The sequence below is a fragment of the Ammospiza caudacuta genome, chromosome 4, assembly GCF_027887145.1.
Source record: "Ammospiza caudacuta isolate bAmmCau1 chromosome 4, bAmmCau1.pri, whole genome shotgun sequence".
NCBI classification, from domain to species: domain Eukaryota; kingdom Metazoa; phylum Chordata; class Aves; order Passeriformes; family Passerellidae; genus Ammospiza; species Ammospiza caudacuta.
In genome coordinates, this window is record NC_080596.1 from 2,430,458 (window position 1) to 2,456,575 (window position 26,118).

General features: G+C 36.0%; 1 protein-coding gene across 3 annotated transcripts in view; it reads right to left on the bottom strand.

Annotated features, from left to right (window-relative positions):
* The window catches only part of PALLD (palladin, cytoskeletal associated protein), a 187,059-nt gene that overhangs the window by 95,306 nt on the left and 65,635 nt on the right, over positions 1–26,118 (bottom strand). For all 3 annotated transcript variants that reach the window (XM_058803342.1, XM_058803340.1, XM_058803341.1), the window contains exons 6-10: positions 25,298–25,372; positions 22,630–22,771; positions 21,028–21,051; positions 12,593–12,712; positions 11,508–11,826 (exon numbers count right to left, since the gene is read on the bottom strand). In XM_058803342.1, coding sequence (XP_058659325.1) covers positions 11,508–11,826; positions 12,593–12,712; positions 21,028–21,051; positions 22,630–22,771; positions 25,298–25,372 — 680 coding nt within the window. The remainder of the gene's footprint in view (positions 1–11,507; positions 11,827–12,592; positions 12,713–21,027; positions 21,052–22,629; positions 22,772–25,297; positions 25,373–26,118) is intronic.

The window sequence follows — 26,118 nt, forward strand, 5'->3', positions numbered from 1 at the left end:
CACCCCCCAGATATTTTGTTTTGACTCAGGTGTTCTGTATGCAGGACTACAGTCCTCTGCTGTGACATATCATCAAATTCTTCTGTGACTTTAATAAAGAAAGGAGGAGGCTCATTACATAGTCCCAATGGCTGTGGTGGCTGAAAGGATGCTTCTGCACACTGAGTATTTTTTTATGCACATTTCCAGAGTGTTTGCTCATAACCAGCATTATGTTATGTGTTTTAGTGGAAGCTGAAGTCACACAGCTCTGTCTTCAGGGGCTGACTTGGCAACTTCACTCAGACAAGAATTTACTAGATAACAAAGTCTGGAAATATGACTAAAGTCCATTTTAGACTGTGTTGAGAGTTAAGTAAACATGATTAGCAAGGGAACCAAGAAATTTACAATAGCTGTGAATTTCTGCTCCTGACAGAAAACACTCCTTATCTTACATTACTTCAGGGAGGAAGAGTTAATTCCCAGTGAGCATTATAAAAGTAACAGAAGTTGAAGTATATCCAAAACTAAAAATGCAAAGCAATTTTAGCTACTGACTAACATCTAAGTCAATATAACTATTTCCCTAAGTATTTAAAATACTACAGATGCTAATTTAAAAAAGACAACATGAAGCACTTCAGAGGACCTCTCATTTCTGTATAATCTCCAATGACAATTTTATCCTGTAAGAAGTTATGGAAATTCATGAATTTTAAAGATGTAATTAACATGCACGTTGGAGCAATTGGTTGTCAAAAAATAAAATCAGACTTTTACAGTAATGTCTCCCATTTTCTATGTTTTGAATATTTAATTATAAAATAAAAAGCATTTTTCTCAAATGTGACACAACAGAAAAAGTTACTAGTGAATTCTGAAAGCTGGAAAACAAAGATGCCTCCATCCTTTAGGTGAAATCAGAAGGAAACTGTTGCAATAAAGCTGTTGCCACTTATAACTGCTTGAGTGTTCTCTCTGTGAGTATTAACAGGTCATCTTCTCAAAAGAAGGATGGTATCTAACAAACATTAAACTTTCCCTAAACTACAACAGCAGCAATCCATTCCATTATGCTTTACCTTTTGGAATGTGCCGTTGATGCTTCAGTTTATTCAACTGAAGGGAGAATACCTATCAGGTATTCTGCTACTAAACCACAAAGTTGCATTCTTTGACCAGATCACCACTTGCATACCTACTATTCTTGAAACCTGGAGAGATTCCTCAGAGATACAGGGTTTGCTTACACAATTCCCATCATAGAATCTGAACTAGCCAGAGGTGACATTCAAGTCAAGGTTCTCATTAGGACTCTATGGGCTTTAAGCTTAGTTAAGCTTACTGCCCCCATTCTCGTCCAAATTGAAAAAAAAATAACATTGTGCTGTACTTGCCAGCACAAATAAAAAAACCAAAACCAAAGAAATCCTTAGTTTAAGAAATCAGTTACAGGGGGAAATTAAAAAGGAAACAGGTACAGATAGGAATGGTGAAAAAATGCCGAAGGGCTTGCACAATACATTTATTGGCAAGGTACTTTATGAAAGTTCAAGAGATACACTTAGATAAATTGCCATAAGATCAGTACCTGTTAAAGTTTGGCACATATGCTGCACACACACACACAAGAGTATAGAAGAGCATTTACTTCCAGCTTTTATTTCAGTCTCTAACACCAACAGAATAAGCAGAAAATTATATAATGAGAAGTTATCCTTCTGCAATCAGCAAGAAATTTTAAATAATATCCCATATACCAATTGCAGGTTCAGATAGATTTCTAATGTTTTTCTACTTTATTTAGATATATTTAAAACTAGAACCAGGTCCTTGGTAAGGTCCTTGAGTAAACAGCTGGTTTGTCAATAAGAAAATATCTCACCTAGTAATTGATGAAATAGGAACTGCAAGTATACTTTTGTGCGTGTACATTGACATCACATCCATTTCTGCATGCAGTGGAGAGGAAGCTCTGCTTTTATCAAAAATTTAATCCCTATATGCCAGTTCTAAGTAGGCAGTAGACTTTATAGGTGCTATATGATGGTTTTCATATTAGGAAGCTGTAACAGATTATAAGCAGCTCCACAGCTACAGGTTTTTTATATGGTCAACACACTAACTGTTTCACAGACCTGTATTAAAAATGTAATATTAAGACATAGAGAAATTATAAGCACTTGCACAAACTGAGAACATCAGAACAACCGATCAGAACATGGTTATGGAGGAGCACCATAGGTGGGATTAATAAAGAAACAGAAAGGATTTTTCACTCAAATAGGTAAGAAAATGACTTAATGGTTCAAACTCTAAGGATACTGTTAATACAATAATTTCTATAAAACTAAATACAGGGCCTTGTTATGTCAGTTCTATTAAAGCAAACCAGTAAAAACATATAATATTATATTAATATTACCAGTTATCAAAAATAATTTTCCATAGTGTCTTTAATGAAACCTCTTTAATCAGAATTTTCACATTAAAAGTTTCGGCTTCTACCCTGTCTTTCTCACCCACTGAGAACTTAAGCAATTTGATCTGCATTTTATAAATCTGTCAGGATCATGCAAGTATTTATTTTCTTCAAGCAGGAAAATGAATGCAGAGGCTCAACAAAACTCACAGAAAAGGAATTTCTACAGTAACTCTGACATTATTGTATTTGAAATGGAAAATTTGAGGTTTTCTTCTGATTCTGCTAAGAACCCTTTGAGGTCTTGTGAAGACATGATAGCGCAATAAATGCAAAACAGTCCTTATGCTGAATTGGTGAAGCTGATGCTAACAGTGGTTCATCTGTCTGAATTGTGAAGACTTAATTGTTAAGACTTTCCATCAGAATGAAAGAAAGTGAGAGAGAGAAGTGAGAGCATGTGTGACTGAGAAAGCATGAGCAACAGCAAGTGATGGAAAGGGAATGAAAGAAAAGCTACTTGAAGCTGTAGTTATTTTATCTTTTATTTTTCTACTACAATTATTTTAAGAAAAAGTTTTGAAAAGAGAAATTTTAGGAAAGTCTTTCCTTTAATTGCACTTTTCTAATCCAAGAAAAGAGAAATTTTCCCTCTGAATTGCTGTTACTCCCATATCCATATGTCTCCCATTTCCATTTTTCACTGCAGAAATAAATGAACAATTGCAACAGGATCTGAGTAAACTACTACCGCTTGTACTAAATTGACTTGAATGAAATGAATAACAGTGAGAAAATAGAAAATATTTGTAACAATTAGTCAAAAGAAACAAAAATGCAGTGCCTTTGAGAGGACTGCCAAGATCTCATCCTGGAAGCAAAATTGTCAGAGTTTACCAAGTGTCCAATTCCATTAGCTTCATATATGCTAAGTATTTTTCTTAATAAATACACTGCAGATTTTGGCAAGGATACCTAAAGGCCTGACACAAGGTAACAGGCAGGAATTCTAGAACATTCCAGATATCAACCAAGTTAGGTATTCATGAGTTTTTTGGAGTTTTTTTAGACAATACATATATACTATATACTATCAAGTCACTCAAATGATAAGAGACTGATTATATTTCTAGTAAACAACTGTTCTACTTGGTACCAAGGCTAAGCCTTCATCATCCCCCAGAGGCATTTCCTACACCAGTGGTGAAACTATTGTGTGTAAATACAGCTATCCTGGCCTTTAGCTTTGGGGTCTTTTCTGGCTTCCCTATGACTAATTTCAAACCAAATACTGAACTTCTTCTTTGCAGCAAAATTCTGGACTTATGCTTCCAATTTGGTGTTTTTTATAGGATATAGACAGGGCCTCTGAAAGTGGATTAGACACTGTCTCTTACATGGTTTTGTCAGTGTTCTGGAAAGCATCAATTTATTTCCTTGACAGATATCTACTCCAGCAACACGCTCCCTCCACTGGACAACCTTTTCCATTCCTACCTCCATAATACCTCTAAGAGAGCAATAATATTCTTAGGACAAGAACAAGGCTGACAGAGCAGGACCTGAAGCACTTGCTCGATTCTTAGGTCTTCTTCAGTATATTTAGTTACCTCTATTGATTCTCTTTATGACAGAAAAAAAATAGCATATGTAAATTCTGTAGCTAAGTTTCATAGCATGCACTGAACCAGAAAAAAGCAAATGCCACTGAGTTCCAACCTCTTATTTTCGTCACCAGAAAACATTTCTTAACACAGAAAATTTAAACACAGTTAATATAAGTACATGAAAGAGATATTGGTAGATATACCTGAGAACAAGGATGAAAACTTGAAATGACATACAAGAAAAATTTAGTAGTACAATCACAGATAGAAGAAGCATGGTAACCATCTGACAATTGCATAACTTTAATAAAAAAAAATCTGTCATATGTTAGGAGGGAACAGAAAAGTAATAAAATTGAGTAGCTATATAACTACGTGAGTTTATGATTTAACTACATGAGCAAGCACCCTGTCCAGCAAGTCTCCTTACTCAAGGATGGGTTCACACTTCTGCAGAGCTTTTTAAAGCGTGGGCATGACTAACTGCAGGTAGATGGGTAGGACTAATTGCAGATGGTTTCTATGAGAAAGTAAATTCCACAAAAAAGTTTATTAAAGAGTAGGCACTGGGAGTTTGAGGGTAGCCAGCACCTTAACAAGTTTGTGTTTAGATAGTTTAGCTACTTTTTTTGGCTATATATTAAAAAGCATGCAGTAAATTAGTTATTCAGAAGTTATCCTTGCCAAAAAACATCCTCAAATTACCTTTTTTTTTTTTAATTTCCTCAAGGAAATAATATTAAAACAATTACTAATTAGTCCTCATAATGTTGGAAATTTCAAGCCGAAGTCACATAGTTTTGAAATCCCATTCAAACATAATAACTATTTAACCCAACTACCATTCACATAATTAGGCTTGTCTATCATAGAGAACTGGAGTGTCCAGAATACTTTGAAGTTCATATTATCAAAAGGAACTTTATATTTATCTATCCAGACTCTACTAAACACACTTTCCAAAGAAAATGAGGATTGACAGAACAAGCTTTGACCAGTTCCTCTCTCTGTCTCACAAACTGATATTTGTTGATCTTTTATTTCAATCTTTTGACTAATTGAACATGATAAAAAGTACTGTCAAAACCTGTACAAAAGGGACAAGCAGATTTTCTAAAATAAATATTGTATTTTTCAGTATTAACCAATTTCCATGTCATAACTCACTAAATCCTTACTCAATTGAGTAAGGACTTCCAGTTTCTCATTTTGAATTAGAATACTAAGTGCTGTATGCAGAAAGTTTTTTTAAATTTCTCAACAGACCTGGGTGCCAAACGAAGTGTTAGTGCAATCTTCTGTTGTATTAGGTAAAAGTGCTTTGCCTGAATCAGATGGGACCTCTCTCTAGGAACTCACTCAGAAGGCAAAGATGGGAGATATACTATTACTGAGAGTTTAAAATTTAGGTTTTCCTGAAAACCAAAACCAAAATTATGAACACCATCTGTTTCAGTTTTTCAGCTTCATCTTCTACAGGTGGAGTGAGCCGTCCTGGCAAATCGGTTTAGCTGTATCAAGACAGAGTAAACAAAGGCGGTTCAAAACAAAAACTATATCCCTTCTCATCTACCTTCCTCCTCATAATCAGCATAAGATGATACATATACAATTTCAAAATTATGTGTAGGATATTTACATGGTCAGGGAGGAAAGAATACCAAGGGAAATGTGGCTGCATGCCATATTCAAAGCCATGTAAAAATTAAGTGCATATGATGATTAGACTGGAAGGATTAGCATGCATTTAATCATTTTGTTTGAGATTTCTATCCTGTGATACCAAGAGAATCCTCGAATATTTCTGCAGGAGCTCCCTATCTAAAAGCACACCGAGAACCTCCCAGAAAAGGCTGCATTTTAGAAGAACTGACCACTTGGATTTCCTTTGCTTGATAATTTCCTTGTATTAAATCCACCCAGTTATTTAGGCGAGAAGGAAAGAAACAAACAAAAAAACCAAACAGAAATGTCTAAAAAATCAAAATGTTTCATTTGATTGCTTTTAGTTTATGATTACCAGAAAACTATCCATAAACTGTTTGCAGATGGATAGTACAACATTTCGTGCTATATTTTCTGGTTCAAAGGTGCATCATAAACTGCTGGCACAGTATTCTACTCAACCTTGTTATGGAAAAAAACAAATTGCCTTAAATACATAATCCACCTCCCAGCCCAAACATTTGCTGTCCTTTTCTTAGAAAAAATCTCACTCTTGGTACTTTGAGGTGGTGTCAGTAACAAAGGTATGAGACAGGCAACAGAGCTTTAAAGCAACTCTCAGGCAGAAAAGAGAGGAAGAACACTCTTGGAGGCACTAAAGACTTTTACAAGTCTAAACCATGTGTTTAACTGAAAGCTTAAAATGGACAGGCTCAATCAAGTGGCTGAACTTGTGCACTTGTTGCCCAGAAGACCAACCATATCCAAAAGAATCGTGACCAGCAGCTTGAGGAAGCCTACTCTCCCCACTCTTGTGAGACCCCACCTACAGTGCTGCATCCAGCTCTGGGGTGCCCAACATTATAAAGACATGGACCTGTTTGAACAAGCCCAGAGAAGGCCACAAAGATGCTCAGAGGGCTGGAGCACCTCTCCTGTGAAGGTGGGCTGAGAGAGCCAGGGTTGCTCAGCCTGGAGATGGTTCTTAGAGCAACCTTTCCAGTACCTCAAGGGAGCCTATGGAAACCTGGAGCAGACAGGAAATACAGGAGTAATGATAGTGATAGGACTCGGAGTAATGGTTTTAAACTGAAAGGGAGAAGGTTTAGATTAGATATTAGGATGAAATTCTTTACTGTGAGGGTGGTAAGACACTGGAAAAAGTTGCCCAGAGAGGCTGTTGCATGCATCATCCCTTGAAATAGTCAAGGCCAGGCTGGAAGGGGCTTTAGGCAGCCTGGTGTAGTGGAAAGTTACAGGGGGGACTGGAACTAGATAATCCTTAAGGGCCCTTCCAACTGAAATCAATCTATGATTCTATTAATTTCCCTCATGTCCCTGCTTGTCCTATAAACTGGATTACTTTCAGTGTTAAAGTACAAATCTGAAAAAATACCAAGGTCCTGTGTGCATACCATGATGGTGGCACAAACAGTATATGTATTTCATTAGTGTTTCAAGGATATTTGACTTTTCTGGTTAAAATACTGATTAGCTTTTATGTAGGCAAGATGTACACATCTCCACCTCCTTGGGTAAGAAAATATCAGTGCCAAAAGGAGAAAAAAACTGAAAAAATAAATGTATCACCTTTAACCTCTCTTGTTTTTCACATCTATTGTTAGAAAGATATTCAGACTTCTATTGCCACAGATTTTAAAAGGTTTAAAGTTCATTTGTGATTACCCTTTGACACTATGTTAACAAAGACAAGTAAAAAGGAAATTTCTCAGCAATAACTGCCACTGGTTTTGGGTCATGGTATTCCTTGATCTGAAATAGGCAATGAAATGTGACTTTCAAACTATTTTTCATAACACTTCCTATTTCCTCTCTTCTGTCTTCCAGTAGTCTCAGAGATTTTCACAGTGATCCAAGATCACCAAAAAAAGACAACTAATGCCTTTTTTTAAACTTACTGTTACCTACTGCATTCAGTCCACAGGTGTACCAGGAGAAATTATAACACTTCATATTCCTTTTCAGGATTTGCAACTTTTGCATAAGTAATGAGTCTGAGAAAATGGGGAAAATCCTATTTCTTAGTATATTCTCTCATAAAGCCTCCTCTATTTTCATATATTATTTGTTATTAGTAAATTATAAACCCTAGTCCAAGTGCCTGATGATCACTGAAATGGAAGTGCTACACTAAACTTTTTCTTGTTTTAACTCCATTTTTGTTAAAAATGTATTGGTATAGAATGAGAGGAAAAAAATAATTACAAATGAAACATCCATGTGAAAACAGATGCAGAAAATGCTCTGGACTTGTATTATTATCAAGGGATTAACTTATGTGCAGTTATCCTGCTTTACATTTCAGCAAGTTTAGTTAGCATTAGTAATTTTGACTACAGTACGTGTAGATCAAGGTTTAATTGAGGGTAGACTTTATCAGCAAGATAAAGATCCAAAGGTCCTTATCAACCTTGAAAGAGCAGAGCAGATGAAGCAAAAGAAATGGATATGGATAGACCTATGCTCATACATGTAAAGCTGCATGAATCATTGAACTGCTGCCTATTCTCACATATTGTTTTTTCTATCCAGCTCTTCTCAATGTATTCTAAAAAGTTTCTTATTGCTTGTAGATATCAAATACAATTATTATGGAAATAATAAACTCCCTTTAAGCTTATACTCTTTGTGGTCATTGTATATGACAGACTTGGATAACACTCCAACACAAAGAGGCTGAACATGAGACAATTGCAGAGAGGCTCTCTGGTCAGGTGTTTGAGTTCTAGACAGTCAGGAAGCTCTGGCACCACATTTTAGTTACCCTGAGTCAATGAACTTAAAAATGATGGTTTGTTACAAAGCCAACAAACATCATACAGGTACATCCAGTAACCATATGAACACCATCTTTTTTTCTCTTACTGTTTTAACAGACACATGGAAAAAATAACAGTAATACCAAGCCACTTGAATGGAAGTTCTTAATTTGAAACCACAGACATGTTATATGGTAAAGTCCTACAGGACAGCTTTGTGTCTTTTTTGCAGACATTCACACTGAGGGTTATAAGGGGTTTAAGGCAGAACTTTCATATGCAGACTTCACACTGAAATTACTATTAACACCATTTGCCTGATTTTGAGAGATGCAAAATATCTTAACATACATTGCTGAGGATCTTCTGAAACCTCATCCACGCATTACACCATTATGGACTGAAATGCCCAAGGCACAGTAATAGCTCAACCTCCTCAAATATGTCACTGCAGCAGAGATCAGAATGACAGAAATCAGGGGGTTTTGTCTCAGTTCAATAGTATTTCACTCTACAGAAACTCATGTTGCAAACAAGACAGTATGAAAAATTGTGCCTTTTAACCATATTTACATTACTGTCTTCTAGATTTCACCTTAGCAAAATATCTGGTGTCAATTACTTCCCCAGTTAATTCTATATGTATTTTTCCCAGAATTTTTTATATTGTCATATTAAACTCTTTTAAATACACTTAGCACCAGACTGAAGCAACAACTAATGATGCCTCAAGGATTACTAAACTGTCTGTAACCACAATCTGAATGTTTTTTAGGACTTTGAAAACACTTTTCAAGCCTGAAAACAGCTACAGTAACTCTCTGCAGCATGTCCACTCTTGCATTAGATTGAATTGTGATAAATCATTATTTATAGGTGCTGGTTACAGCTACGTTGCCAAGATGCAAATGTATTTCATACTTCAAGAAGGTACTCAGTCTCTCCCTCTTGTTAAATTAAAAATAATAATAAAAAACCAAAAAGCCAAAACCAGCCTATCATTCCCAAACTCTTTGCAATTACTTTTAGTGTTGGCTGAAGAAACTGTTTTCAGAGAGTTTACAGATAAACCTAAGTAATTTATAATAAACTTGAAAGCAAAAGATTATTCTGGAAATTTAAAACTGGTCTTCCTGAAATTAAACCTATTAATGATTTTCAGAAGCTCAAAGCTCTCTCCATAGTTAGCAATTTAGAAGTTTATATAACTTTTAAAAAAGGTTATAATAAGTGTGCCTGCTCTAGCACACTTCTAATATGTGCTGATTCTATCATCTCTATGGACAGATACAATTCCATAGATGAGTTCTTTTCAAGAGAGATCATTCTCACGGTTGAGAGAGCTACTTTACTACTCAGCTAATTTTAATGTCATTATTTTGTTCACTGTTACTAAGGAAGCAGTTTTCCAAATGCTGAAAGTTGAAAGCTGATTTCAAGTGTCTGCAGTCAGGCATTTCTTTTTCTCCTCCTGTTGGCACTCTTTCCCTTCCTTATGCTATCACTGTGCTTGAGAGCAAAATACTTGGCTGAGGAGAAGGCAAGATTTCAATTTCTGACAGCAGCAGAGACTTCCACTGCTCTTGACTGCAATTAAGATCAGGCTCTTGTGCATCAAGTATTGTTAATTGCAAAATAGAGGAATCAAGTGTAATTACACTAGGGATTCCAAGGTCATCAATTTGAACATCAGCAACTGAAGGGACTTTTGCAATAGCATCCCTCTCACGTTACTGTATTTCATGTTGACTCTATGTTTAAAAACAAGCCAAATTATGCACACATAGCAGTGGAACATTATACAATGTTTACACCACATTATTTCCCTTATCTCAGGCAACCCTGCTTCTGGGAAAGAAAGCTCTGGGGTGAAATTTCTTTCTACTGCTCTGCTGGAGCCACTATCTCCTTTCTTTACAAGTGGGTCTTGCAACAGATATGTATGCTGGGTATAGGACCACCTCTCTCCCATATGCACAACCACCACCATATACACTGTCATTTCACTACTCCATCCTTCTAGTTCTTCCACTCCTCCTTCCCTTTACAGTTGCCAGAGACTGCTTAGAATGACAAAGAGCAAGTGAAAGAAAAAGTGGTGAGTAGAAAGGGAATACTGTTTCGCTCACTGTCTCAAACGTGGTTTTGTATATTTAAATTCAACAGGAGTGCTTGAATAACAGCATTTTTATATTTTATAAGTTTCCTGTGAAAACACAGAATTAGGCAAATGACCTAATTTAAGCTTGAAGACCATGTTTCATGCTTCTTCTTAAACACTTTTTTATAACTTACAATTCCTTCCAACTATTGATGCAAATGAAATAAAGTTGCATTTTAGTTCATCACATTCCAAATACTCTTGAGGGAGATGGAAAAGAGGAGTCTATGCAATGTTAAAATCAAACTATAAGTTAACAGGGAGCATAATATTGCTTATGCATAAGGTATCATCATTAACAAAAGGTAAAAATGATGCTGTAACTTTTTTACCACTCATTTCTCTGTCCTTTCCTAGAGCTTTGCCTTCTCAGATTTTTAGCTATAAGAGAGCTATTGCAATCTGGCTGAAAGCAGAACGAGATATGTGTTATCGATAAACATAAGAAATAAAAACATTACACACCTGAATATCCCCTGACTACACAAACTCAAGCCCATGCAGAAAAAAAAAAGACCTAACCCTAACCAGTGCTGAAACAGAAATAGCGTCCACAAATCTCAGGCCACTATGATCTTTAGGTGTGGTGAATAGGGAAAAAAAGGCACGGAGCAACAGCCACTACAGAATTTCTCTGTTTGTGACTTTATCTTAAATCTCTCTAAAGGCATTGGGATATAGAATGTACTTCCCTTTGATGTGGCACTATGTAAAGGAAACAAGTGTCTCCTCTCTTCAGTTCTCTGGTACATACATCACAGCAGCAGAAGACTCTTCAAGGGACAGGCACTGTGACTGTCTGTTTGTCTAATGCTAAATCACTTCAGGCAAAAATTTGCTGTCAACAAATATCAAGTTTATAGGAAACAAAACCACTCAAAAATACTCACAGCTTTGGTTTGGCAAGCACAGGTGGTGGCTCCTTTGTGGGTGAAAGCAAGACAGCTGGAGGTGGGATGGATTTATCACCATTTGGCTTGCTGTTAATCATTCCATTTACTCCATGAAGAGGATGAATGCCATTTGGCTTTTCCTCAGACGAATTGAGCTGTTGTTGAAGGTCTATCACACCAGGTCTCAACTCAGTGTTGTTTGTTTGGTGAGTATCTGTAAGTTTCTTAGGAGGAAGCTCAAGAGAGCTAATTTCAACTGGAGGAATTTCAACTGGTGAGAAATGATGGAAATCATCACTAGAGCATTCCAAGTTGGCTAAAAGAAATCAAAAAGAATGTCTCTTCAACGAGTCATAGACAAAGTACATGGTAAATACAAAGTGTATTTTCAGTTTTTTAAAAGTGAAACATCTTTGGTTTTATAAAGATATTTTTCTAGTCTTCCTATTGATAATTTATGCTGAATTAGATTCATGGGTGGCTATTTATTTTCTGAGTGTGCCTCATGCAAAAGGCACAACTAGAAACCTTAGGGACCTCTCTAAATCTATTTCAGGAATCAAGGCACTAACTGAGATTGACAACTATGGACAACAACAGCTAAAACAGGACTTCCTCTTCCTGGAGTTTCAGGATCACTGAGGAACAAATAATTTAAAAATGCTGAAGAATGCATGTATACATGGCAAGTTTGCAATGGCAGCTGGGTTAGTGCATCCCATGACAATATACACGGAAACCAAAACTAAACATATGTCACAGTGTTTTATTTTACAGAAGGCCATCTCTAGTAGCATAGTTTCATCTCTTTAATTTTGCCTCTGCTGCCATCTAGTCTTGAACCCTAATGCTTAAGATATGCTAGGCTTTAGCAGAACTTTAAAAATATATTTCGCATTAATAAAAATATTAAACCAGGAAATGAACATAAGAAACTCTAGGTCTGCTTTATATGAATGCACTGAGGTTGTCAAACCCCATGTCTTACAACAGTCATTTTTCACAAAGAAAGCAGACTGGCAACTTCACAGGTAAATTAATTATGTAAGATTTATGACTAAAAGTTCCTCTTTGTCACATACCTGAGCAGACAGTTAGTTGTGCACTGCTTGTTACTGAACCATGTTCATTTGTTGCTGTGCAGGTGAAAATTCCTGAATCTTCAGGAAAAGTTTCTGCTATTACAAGTGTACATATCTCTTCTGAAAACAAACAGAAAAATAAAGTGCATCATAAACTATTTAAAGGACCATATAGTGTTTTTTACACTGTATGTTAAAAGGACAACAGAAAGTAGACTTTTACAAAGAAATACTGTGAGAGCTGCAGAAGAACTTCCCACACAAATGGCTTTAAGGAAAATCATTTTGCATCTAAAAGAAGTAAATTCATCAAGCTAAGGTTTCAAAACCAGCTTGAATAGTAATGTTGCAGTTACAAGTCTGTGCAGTCATTTAACCTACTCAATGTTTTCTTAATGCAGGATAGTACTGATTAATACAAATGAATGCAATGGTTTCAAGAAACAATTATCTTTGCAAGCTCTTTTTGTGTCTGTAAATAACATCATCAGTAAAATGTCACACAATTTTTTCCTTCTCTCTCTGATTTTTTTTCTGTACTTAATGCAACATTCAGATCAAATCCCATTTCCAGTAAGACCAGAAAACATTTTGTCACCACTTCCAATTAGCTCTTCTAACCACTATACTAACCAGACTTTAAAACTCCAGATGCATAAATATTCCCCTTATGCAGAGTTTGGGAAAATAATTTCTGTCCCTGTCTGCACAGCTGTGAGAATGGATACATTAAAAATATAACAAAAAACAGTACCCCCAAAACATCTTCAGAATGCTGTGATAGATATATTCTGTAGCCGTTTTAAATTTGTTCATTCTACTTTGATAAGCCATGGTATAGGTTTTGATTATACCAGGATTTCTGTCAGAAAATTTGTGTGAAGTATATTTGGTTGGGTTTTACAGTAACTTTTACAAAATCAATTTTATCCATTTATAATGGGCACACTTAACTGTTTAGGCATATTTTTCCAGTTTCTTTTAAGTCACTTTATTTTATCTCTACTTGTAATGCTACTGGTTTTTTAAAGATGTCACAGTACAGATAATTTAAATAATCCTACTATTCACACAACATACAGATAAAATTGTATACCTGGACAATGCTACATTGCTGGTCTCCTTAATTAAGACTTAATTAAGACTTAATTCAGACTTTATTTTGTTTATGCTGATTTTTTAGTCTCAAAATCAAAGCAGGGAAGTTTTATAATGTTCAGTTTAATTTAAAAAAATAGAAAAATGCACTTTGCAATATGGACACTTAGAATCCCATATATTATCACAAAATCAGCTAATAAAAGCATACTGTAAAATGAGGAAAAGCACTTTAGAATCTAATAACTTCCATATGAAAATTATTCTGTAGATGAGGTTCAGTAAGGTCAACTCCACTTCTTATAGTTCAAATAGAAAAACATGTTCAAATAGTGGTTGTTTGGTTATTTTTTTTTTCCCTGTGGAATGACAGAACTCTGTCTCATTTAGACAATTAACAAAAAGTTTTGAATTTTTTCCAATTATAAATGACAATATATCCAAAAGTTTTCTGTACTGGAAATGGGCTAAAAATGAATGACTGACTAAATATTTGGCTCAGAGTTGGTTTTCAGAAAGCAGAACATGCCTTTTTTTTGGCATCGCAAACCAGTCATCCTGTGTAGCTGCAAGAGTCATGTCTGGTAACACTGTAGCATGTTGGATCTTATCTAACACAGATGAAGATTAATGACTCATGAAAGGTCTTATCAGGAAAGTAATGGGTAACACAAGCTAGTTTTTGAACTACTGAGATCAGCTTTTTTTTAGAGCCTTGGTGTGTCATAAGCAGTTGAAGCTGTATTGTTAATCACACGTGTGTACTCCTGGACTGAGCTGACCCTGGGGATGTAATCTTATACAGGCAGCATTCGAGTTTCCTGTTCATTTAACAGCAGAATGCTGAAAGCTGGGTCTTTCAGGACTGCAAAAGAAGATCATTCCACCAGGCTCAGAACTGCTCTCTGAATGAGGTCAAAGGCAATATAAAACACAGCACCCAGCAGAAGTGCTATTTTTCAAAGACTGGAGCTAATTAATGCATAACATTCTTCCAGCTTTTTAAGTGTGCAAAATGATCACATGAGAAGCTCTTCACTCTTCAGTGACAAAAGAATTCCAATGAATTCTATAATGATGTGCTTTGCTTACTGACGAGCTATGCTTTAAAAAATATATGGTAGATCGCAGCAATCTTTGTAAAAAATTTCAAAGTAAATTAATGATGAAAATAATCAGAGATTAAAATTTAGTCTTTTCAACCAGACAAACAAACTTCCACACATTTGTGATCAATCATAAGAAAACTGGCTAAACTGAAAACATGAAAATCCTAAGAACAAATCAAAAGGCAGCATGGGCAAAAAGCACATGTGGACAACACATTGCTATCCTCTTTATCGATTTTCCTCCTCCAAGCCAAGAATCACCCCTCGCTAAAAGGCCTACTACTGTGGAACACACAGAAATGAAATACTAATTTGGCAAAAGAAAGGTTCTTTCAAGATTTCCATAGCACGCTCTGGATATACTCAGTGTTCTGAGTATTTTTCTACCTTTACATCCTGACTTGTGTAATTATTTTACTTTCTGGTTCTGTGCTAAGCAGAATCATAAGATTTTAGGGAAATAATGTCTGTTCTACTTCCTGGCGTTCATCAGCTGACAAATAACTTCATCACAGAAATGTGTTCCAGAAAGCAGCTCTGAAATGCTGTTCTCAGGGCCTTAAAACATATTTAACACTTGACTAAATGAATACAAAAGCATTTTGTTCACTGAAACATGTAAAATGCTTAGGCATGCAAGTACTTGACTGTTTTGTCAGTTATTTAGAAAGAACGATTACATTTTACACAGCAATTCTTTCCCTTTATGGCTCATGAGTCCATTAGGAGGAATAAACTTTGGTAAGAGAGAAAACTGTTGCATTTTAACAAATTTTATTACTGGCAATGTGTTTACTTCAGAATGTTTCTCTGCATTACATTAAAAGTAGAGCAATTCTTTTATCTGCAACTTCATCTCTGAATGTGACCATTAACTGCCTCCACTGTAATGCACACACAGCTGGGGAAATAAGTACAGTCCCTTGCTGTAGCTGTTCATTCCCATGCAATGAACAGATCAGTTTCCAGAGCTGTAAGTTCAAAGCAGTAAGTTTTCAGATACACAGGGACAGTGGGAAGTCACAGTTGTGGTTTCCTGGTAAAAATCCAACAAAACAGAACCCTGTCAACTTGTGTCTTGTTCACCCTCACGTTCCACAAGTGTTTAACTCCAGTTAAACTCAAAGCAATAGGCCCACCAGGTTATATAAAAATATCTCATATAGGTATCTGTGCATCTTTTATAGAAAGAGAATAGAGAAAAGTGAAAATAGAGAAGAATATGCAGAGTAGCCTAATAAACAGTAGTATAGCAGATGTGTAGCTTGCAATAACAACAAAAAATGTACTCAATTTGCCTGTTTCTTATGATCGCCATCCCATATGCTTTTATCCTGTCAGACAGCTGTTCTGGCTCATTTAATAGGCTTTATGTCACTCAAGGAATGAAGAGTAAAGTTTTTAGAAGATGCAAAAACCTGACTATGCTTGAAGATATCTCAAACAGCACCTAAAAAACACTGACAAGAAAACTGAACAACAGCAAAAGTGATTGTGAGCAATAAAATGCAGTTTTAGGGTTGAGAGCCTAGGTTACACAATATCTAATCAATAATCAAGATTTCTGCTATCTAGCCATATTGGGTTAAATAAATGGGAACACTGCTATGGCAACAAAAACTTTAGACCCCTAAACATTGTTTGCGTATGAGGAGAAATTAATCCATTTATCACTGTCAAGGAAAAGTTCATGCTAAAGCTTACTCTAAGGCAGTTATGATACTGTAGACGCCTAAGCCACTTGGAAGTTAAGTTAGGTATAAATATGAATATTAATGCACTCCAAAAATATTTAAATGTTTACAGTTGGAGAGGAATGACAGTGGTGGGGTTTTTTAAAATCACATAGTACAAAACAGACCAGTTGTTTACTTTGAATTTGGAAGCATCAACAAGCAAGGATAGTTGTAGCAGTCCAACTTCAGATGAGGTCACTGACAGGGACAGAATTCTGTAGGTATCTTGGGAGCACAGAGTACAATTGAAAATTTAATTGACAAGCAATAATATGCAAATTGATCAGACCACCTTAAATGAAGGGGAATTTTAGCCTATTTCCAGTTTTTCTCTTAATCTGACCTCTTGAAATATGGCTCATAGAAGACTGCTCTCTCCAAGCCCTTGTTTGCTTCTCAGCAGTGAAAGAAGACAGATCCTTAGTCGTAATTCTCTTGTTTTCACTAAAGAGTGCAAGGATCTGGCGTGCATGCTAACCTACCAAACCTTCTGTTTTGAATTTCATCAGCTACCAGAAAGGTGATTTTCTTGGTGCAGGGAAGCAACATGGATTTCTGTAACATTTGCCATATATTTTCTTTTTCAAATGTTATGTAGAAATAGGAGAGAATTTCTAAAGGAGTTACTTAGAGAGGAGACTCTGGAACACAGCAGTAAAACAGGAAACAAGAAAGCGCAATCCAAGAGAAGTGATGACTATCTTTTGAGATGTGTTTTGTGAACATACACAGTATTGTGCTTAAGAAAAAAAAGCATGTATATGTGGCAATTCCCTGGCAATTTAAGCAAAATTACTTCATACAGTTTTCTTCTTACATGCTGTTAGACAATTGTTCTAATGTAATTCAATACAGTTTGTGGCTGTCTCCAGACAGCTGAGTAATGGTCAAAATATCAACAGCTGGCAAGTGATTCAATGGGATTTTTCATTCTCAGGCAGCCTGTTTTTGAAGGATTCATCAGTTTAAAGTCAAAATATCCAAGAAAGAAGTACAGAACAGGTAATTTGACAAACTGCGATGTTGGCTTTGAGTAATCTGACTAGCTATTAATTCACAATCTGGAGGGATTTGCAATGCAAACTGGTTTCTGTCTAGACAGAAAAAGGAGTGCAAAACACATTAGAGTAGATAGAGTGTAACAAAAAAAAGTAGACAAAAAACCCCCTTTGCTTCCTAATTTCTTACCTGTGTGAGTTCATTGAATATTTTTCCTTTAAATCATTAGTACGGACCTATCAAAGGACAGCCAGTGTTATTGAGTGCTATAGTGTTTATTGATGGTTGGATTTTGGTTGACAACCAGCAGTTAAAGTCACACTACAACTTGTTACAATTTATGTAAAATTCCATGCATGTTTTACACGTCAAAAAATTTTTAGAAAACATGTCCATCTTTCAAAATTCTGAATACTTATCTAGCATATGCATGTTTCCATGTCAATCTTGCATATGTATTAACCATATGCATTGAATAGCACTTATGTGTTTGCTCATGAAAAATTTCCTCTGAAGGCATTGTTTAGTCTGGCTTCTAAGAGTTTAAATGACATCACAAACCAGTGCTGCATCTATTACATTTCTGGTACCCATATCCAGCTTCCTGTTGTACAAATTTTAAGATTTTTCATCACATCCTAAAACCCAGTGTTACTTATTACTAGGGGTACCACTAATATATAAAACATTGCTCATTATTTATGCCAAAAGAAAATATTTACATTTTCTCCAAACTTTATTTACATTCCCTATGCACGTACAGTGCCAATTCCTCACAAATAAGCCAGTAAGTGTACTGCCATTAATTTCTGTAGTGTGCAAGACACTGCACTTTTAAGATACTACATTATTTAATAGGGCTTAGTAGGAAAAAAGTGTACAAATCTTAAGGGATAGTATAGTACTTAGCTCCATGATTGCAGGGAAAACAAAATACCAAACTGAAATTCTTTCACAGAACAAAAGCACTGGAAGGTGCTCATAAATACATATTGCATAATTAAAAGCATGAAAAAAGAAATAATCCAACAACAAACCAGCCAGACTGCAGTTAGGCATTCACTACTATTATGTCTATAAAACTGCAACAATACAGATACCAAAACTGTTCTGAGATGTCTTCCTATTTTTGTCTTGCCAGCTCCCTTGAGAATATTATGAGATACCTCAACATTAAATAACTTTTCTGTACTTGAGATGCCTCAAAAAATACACCTTTCATGTAAGAATGCGTTCCCTAGTACCCTTTAGAAGACTTCAGGTATCTTCTCTCAGGGTCAGCCAGCTCCCTAGAAATGGGAAGGAGAAAGTTCAGCACTTTCAAAATGATAGTGCAGGTATATGAGAGGGCTGGCAAAGTGATGATCTCTTTGGACTCAGAATCTCACCTTCTGTTTCCTATTTCAGGCAGCAGTTATGAAAGCAAGTTAATAGTTTCATGAACTAATAGCAACATTCTTACTTCTTCCATAGCAATAATTGTCAGAGAGACTACACAAACCTCTCAACTAACAATATGAAAATTAGTTTGTGAAAAAAATCTTCTAGCACTCAACTATTCACACAAAGGAAACCTTTTCTTTCTAGGAAAAAAGTGCTTCTCCTTTCTACTAGATGATGCTGCATTCCTACTCTAAAATATTTGGTTCATCTCACATTATACACATTAGGTTTATTAAAGAGGGTGAAAGGGTAAAAAAAAATACCAGAACTAAACAAACATTCATGACTATGAGTTTTGACAGAAGAGTCTTAAATTTGATTTAAAAACTCTAAGATAGGCTGGTAAATTTATACTTTGTAGAAACTTTTGTGTGAAATTTCACTCCTTTCAGATACTATCTATCATTTTAAAGGACAAATTTAACACAGTTCAAGTGATTTTTTAGGAAAGAAGCTCCTAGTAAGAATGAACCAGATATGATTCTGATAATGTTGATAGATTAAATCTAGAAAAGATTTTGTTACTTTTAGAGGAGAAAGGTTCCTCTGAGAAGGGGAAAAAAATCAACCTATTAAGATATCAAGAAAACAGCTAAACTGGGAAACTTATTCTCTAATATGAATTACAGGAAAATGTTCTAAGAAAGATATAGAATTAATCTTATTTCAACACAAATGTAATATCTTTTATTTATTTTCATATCCAAAGGCTTGATATGATATTGAAACTCTCTTCAAATTGTTTTGTATCCTAACTTACAATATTTAAACCCTAAAGTTTGTGTTATGACTATAAAATACTAATACTCCGTTGCTAGCATTTGGAACATGTTTTAATTCCTCAGTAGAGGTTATGTGGTTTTCCAATACTCTTTTTTCCTTCATATAGCTCACATTTCCAGTCTCCACAAATCAAATCATTCAGTCACACATATTCAGGGCATCAGCTAATGCTAGAGCTGATGATGTTGCACACCATGAGTAACAGTATTAACTGTTAGCATAGAGCATGCACACCTATGTGTGTGTGCAGCCTATATATGTATAATGGACATGAGGTAAAATAGGTATATAACAATTTTGTGAAGTAGCAAGAAAATTATGAATAGCTGACAAAGAAAAGATTTTTCCCTCTTTCCTTCCTTTCACTTCCATGAAAATTAAAGAAAGTTGCACTTTTCCTAGCCTGTATCCTCATAGTCACAGTGCTACTTTACAAATATCTCTCAGCTGCTAGGTCTGTCCTGCTGTCAGTTCAACCCCTCAGAGTTAAAGCATCCCCCCACCGACAGCATCCTTCAGAGACTCTTTGGAAATACTCAGATCTAAGATAGAAAACTTTTCTGGTTTTTTCAGTGTCATAATTAAAACTCTCTCCTAATTCAAGAATATTCATGTAAAACAGGCCACCCTCTTAAAGCAAAGTTCAGACTGTATTGCTGTCTTCTCTTCTACATGTTTGAGATAGAAACATTAAAAAACATTCTCAGTCTTTCAGCATCCACTTACTATTCAAGAACTTCCCCCCAGCATATAATGATGTAGAATGGGAAAATGAAGCAGACAGAGAAAACTTGCAGCTGGAAGAACACTTTTTACTTGTTGAAATCTAGGACTTTTATCTTGTGAATAGGCTAGAAAAATTGAGTTGGTGTCTTTTTTTTTTTTTTTTAGGATCAGGTTTTACTTGTGTTTAAGACACATCACATCTGCCAAGCTGGATTGGTAAAACTAGCACTTAGTGGTTGGGTGTTATGTAATTCTTACGAGCACCATTTGGGTAATGGAATTTTGTGGGACTTGTCCTTTTTCCCTCAGTAGCAAGCAAACCATTTACTCCCCTTGCTGGTCTAAATGGAATTTACTGTTTAACTAATAAAGGAATTGATGTAAAGGACAGAGTACAGTATGGGAGGTGTGATAAAGCAGCATTGTCTTTAAGGGGGTTTCAGTTTACCACTGTTCAGCAGAAACACTTGTCTATTTATGGCTTCAGTACAAACTCAAAGAGCTAGTGAATCAAGAGATTATTTTTTCATATGATTCTTACCAGGTTCAGTTGCAGATCGTGGCTCTGCATATCACATCACAAGGAAGGAAAACAAATGAGAAAAATTTGTTAGAGATTACATTAATAAATATCAGTGTACTGAATTAACATATTATACTGAAATACTGTAAATAAGTAGAGAACCTGTACAGACATTACAAAATCAGCAATATTTAAATTGTTTGTCAGTAGCAGCAGTTCAGTTATTACTTCTAGCCATTAGCACTGAAATGGGAAGAGGAAAGGACTCTGTCCAAAACCTAATCCTGACAGACTAATTTCACGATCTTTTTCCATCCTGTATTAAAAACAGCCACTTCAGATTATTGCCTGAGCTGATTTTGGCTGAGTGCAGCTGTGCCAGATGTGCTAGAACTTCAAGATGAACTGGAGTCAAAGGCAGTCAAGTGGGATGCCACAATTGTGTGGCATCACATTACAATGTGTTTTTCCTCAGCCCCTTTGGCAGCAGAGTGCAGGCCAAGTTGCCTTTCACTTGGAGTGGTGTCCTCTACATCCGGAATTGACTGAGGTGAAGACAGCCAGAACCTCTTGTTGCTAGCTAGGCTAGAAACAAGGAGAGGAGTTAATTGTAATGTTAAATCCAATGTTAGGGTCCAGTGGGACCATGGGTGAAGATCGTAATGGCAATACTTTTAAATTGTTGTAACCTCTGATTTGAGTTGCATGTGATAGGAATTACTGTACCAGGAACAATGTGAAACAATTGAGCAGAAGCCCACACAAGAAGCAGTGCAAGGGCAGTGATGACCTGGCCTGGACTGGCTTTGGTGCTCAGTAAGTCCATGTAAAACACCACCTCTCCTATTCTGAGTATCATCACCACAGATGGAGCCCAAAGACATGGACTAACTGAACTCAAAGTAGGTTTTGTGAAATTTTACAGGGATGATGCATAGACTAAGGGAATGCTATCTGTGTACTAGACCAAAGGATGAGAAATGGTGGTTCATGAGCATCTCCTGGCTAGTATGGGACCTGAGCACGACATAAATGGTATGGAATAAGGGAGTGGAAAATGTCCTGGGTTTAAGTGGGGTAGAGTTAATTTTCTTCACAGTAGCTGGTACTGGGCCATGTTTAAGATCTGTGCTTAAAACAGTGTTGGTAATACAGAGATTTTTTTCTATAAAGGCCTTTTCTGCTACTTGTATCTTGCTGATAGTGAGGAGGCTGGGATGCACAAAGAATTGGGAGGGAACACAGCCAGGACAAACAAACTGCAGTGATCAAAGTGATATTCCAAACCATATGACATTATGCTCAGCATATAGATCTGGGTGAAGGAGGAAGGGGTAACATTCAGAGTTAGTCAACATTCTTCCCAAACAACTTACAGGTAATGGAATCTTTCTTTCCTCAGAATAGCTAAACACCTGCCTGCCCATGGGAAGGGGTCAAAAGATTCCTTGTTTTGCTTTGCTTCTGAGACTTTTGCTTTCCCTATTAAACTGTATCTCAACCCATGAGTTCTCTCACTCTTACTTTCCAATTCACTTTCCCAGCACACTGGGGGAGAATGAATGAGGATCTGTGTGGTCCTCAGCTGCTGGCTGAAGTTAAACCATGACATTGCCTTACTTTTTTGGAGAATTCTGAAGTCTGGAGAATCTTGAATTTCAATGCCCTGTCGAAACCACTTAACATGAATGGGAGGGGGTCCTCTAACCCTGCATTCCAATACCACGACTTGTCCTTCAGATGCTGTGGCATTTTGTAGCTCCTGAAATGCAAACATCACAATTAAAATAAACCAGAAGCACTTTACATTCTTAACAATAGTATTTGCTTCCCTTCATAATTCAACTTTATTGTGTCATTACATTTTTGCAACAGACATTTTCTTTCATTCTGATTGAATTTAATATGTCTATATAGTTCAAAATTATTGGATAGGTTATTTATTTACAAATACATTCTTAAAAAAGACCAAAGATTGGAAAAGTGCAGAAGTGTTTAATTCCTCAAATTAACACAAGCAGATCACTGTAGTTTGAACTTTCAATTTTTGTTCTTCCACAAATTGAAATGAAAATTCTGGAACTATTGGTTGACTTAATCCTGAGAGTAGCTGAGCTGCTTTTGGGTCCAGCTCTAGAAGGTGGAGCTGCTTTTCATCTGAGCCATATGTAACAAATGAAGAAAAATTAGATGACACCAATATGATTAGGATATATTAACTAGTGTATGGATAGCTTCTGGGACAGTACTCTGGCTGTAATAAATTGTTGTACACATGTGAAAAATTTCAGAAGAGACTAGATTTTTAATGAAGAGCTGCAGCCAGAGGGAAACACAATATTTTAAGTAACAGAACTGACAGATGATAGCCACTATTTTTACCTTTGTTATCTATCTCAAGATTATAAATCAAGGAGTCCTTTTCACTCTGCAGTGGCTGTCTTATTTCCTTTGCAATTTATTGACAAAGTTTTAGACCTTACTGCAGCAAAGCACTTGAAGTTAGGTCTAAGCTCAGAGTTACTCTAGTTTATATTCACAGATCTCTAGTTAATCAAATGCATAAGAATTTTGTTACATGGAAACCTGAAAATCTTTGCGCTGTTCCCTGAACTTGGCTTGAGGAGAAATTTATGTCAGGATGCTGGATTAAGTTTATATTTTATTCTTCATATCTGGTTTGTTTTCTTGTTTAATTAGTTTTTTTGTTTTGGTATGTCCCAGCTGTCTTAAGCTGCTCAAATTCTTCAGTAAAGAATTTCAAGGACAAGAGATATGAGCATTAGGAAGAAATAGCAGAGTTTTGATTGCTTTGGTAGTTTCTGGATGGGGGATGGACTTCTATTTCACACTCTTACCTGGAAATTGCCTGCTTCCTAACCATACAGTAACTACATTTTCTAATCTCCTGCACCTCCACTATTCACCCTCTTGTGACACCTGCAGTATGGGTGCAGAATTATGAGGGACAGAATCAGACCTTTCTAGACATGAGACAGGAATATGCTGGAGCCAAGCTAGACAGCTGTAGAGAGCAGGGCTTGCTCTTACTCTTATCTCCAGGCAAAACTATTTGCTGTCCATATTAATTTTTAATCAAATGTTTTCCTGAAGTAATAACCAGAAATGCTTCATTCTGGCTTCAGCAATTAGTGATTAAATAATAATTACTACTATGGAAATCATTGTTTGAGGCAAATTGAAATAATATTTTCAACTGAAGCTGTATTTTATAGATAGGGAAGCATGCCATCCTTTTTTTGCTGCTACCTAATTCTCGGTTCTTAAGTTTGATTTGGGATGACTGTGAAGATAAATATTGACTTAAGTAATTACGTGAGAAATACAGAATAGAATTTTCTGAATAGAAACTTCTAAAAAGTATGATCAGCAGAAGAAAGGATTGGCTCTTGTACTAAGCAGTGGTGAGGCTGCACCTCGCATCCCATGCTGAATTTTGGCCCCCTCAGGAAAAACATTGAGGTGCTGGAGCATGTCCAAAGAAGAGCAACAAAGCTAGTAAAGGGTTTAGAGCACAAATCCTATGAGAAGCAGCTGAGAGAACTGGGATTGTTTAGTCGTGAGAAACAGAGGCTTGGGGGGATGTAATTGCTCTCCAGGAATTTGTAATGAAGTGGGGGTTGGGGTCTTCTCAAAAGTAACACACAATTGGACAAGAGGAAATGGCCTGAAGGTGTCACAAGGAGGTTTAGATTGGATACTGGAAAAATTGTTCAGAGAAAGGGTTGCCAAGTACTGGCTACCCAGGGAAGCCACCATCCATGGAGGTATTTAAAAGCCATGTAGATGTGGCACTTATCAACATTGTTTAGCAGTGGGCTTAGTCATGCTGGGTTAATGGTTGGGCTTGATGATCTTAAAGGTCTTTCCCAACTTAACTGGTTCTATGAATTTTAATTTACAATTTTTTTTCTAAATCAGAGTTAAAAAGCCTGTGTTATTTGTTCTTATCAGTAGATAAATTACTGTGAATGAAGCTTTGTCAAGACTATTATTAGTAATTAGTACTTACCTTGCTATATTTTACAAAGATTTATCAATGGAGAGCAGGCACAGCCATAAGAAAACTCATACAGAATATTCATTTTAATCCATTAGTAGAATGCACAAGAAGTTTGCTGTTGCAGTGGAAAAGTATTTTCTTAGGAAGTCATTGATACTAAAAAGTTTGAACTTGATCAAGCCTTCCTGCATTAGGATACATAATTTTGATATTTTCTTTGGACTATAAGTGTATGATATAAAAATCATGATGGATAAAACATACCTTTGTAAAAATAGGTGCAGAATAGATAGGCTTGGGTCCATCCAGATGGTGCAGGTATGAAGTAGGGCTTTGAGCCTGCAAAGCAATGCAAGAATGCTGTGAAATGGAAAGAATACTAGTTTCGATATATGGCCCCCATGTATATGCAAAAATGCAAACTCTCACATGCGCAGTCTTATTGTTCTTTCTACCATACTTCTTGGAAGACATCACTATTTCACATCTGTTATATTCTGAAATCAAAACAAATGCTTGAGGGCTTCTATACTTCCAATAAGAATTTTGTGTCCAATTGTCTTTGCCTGAAAGTATTTTGAGGATTTGACTCCTGTTAATAGATTCAAGTAAATCTTTTGCACTGAAGCATTTTTGCTTCTCCTGTTCCTACATCCCTTCTCTGACGCAGTGATAAATAAATCCAGGTGCCTCAAAGCTTATCAAGGTTATCTCAAGGAAGGGAAAAGAATTTACCATGTATAGGATGACAGAGATTTTAATTTTGTTTGTATTTTACGATTTACATCTAAACTTGTAAAGTTAGCCACAGTGATACTAAGGACTTAGTACAAAGGAATGAACATGATTTTCTATATTTAACATTTAGATAGTAAAATTTCTTTTTCTCTAAAGGGCCCAAAGAAATGATGGCAATATTAAATTTAATAACAAAATTTAAAACTTTTGGTAAAAAATATTGCAGGCATTCATTTGTAGTACATTCTTTTTGGACTTGAACGAGTCACTATTAAGTGATAAACTCTGTGATTTTCATCATCACTGGATCTGTCTGCTGCTTAAATGCTGTGTTACATGTTGTGTAA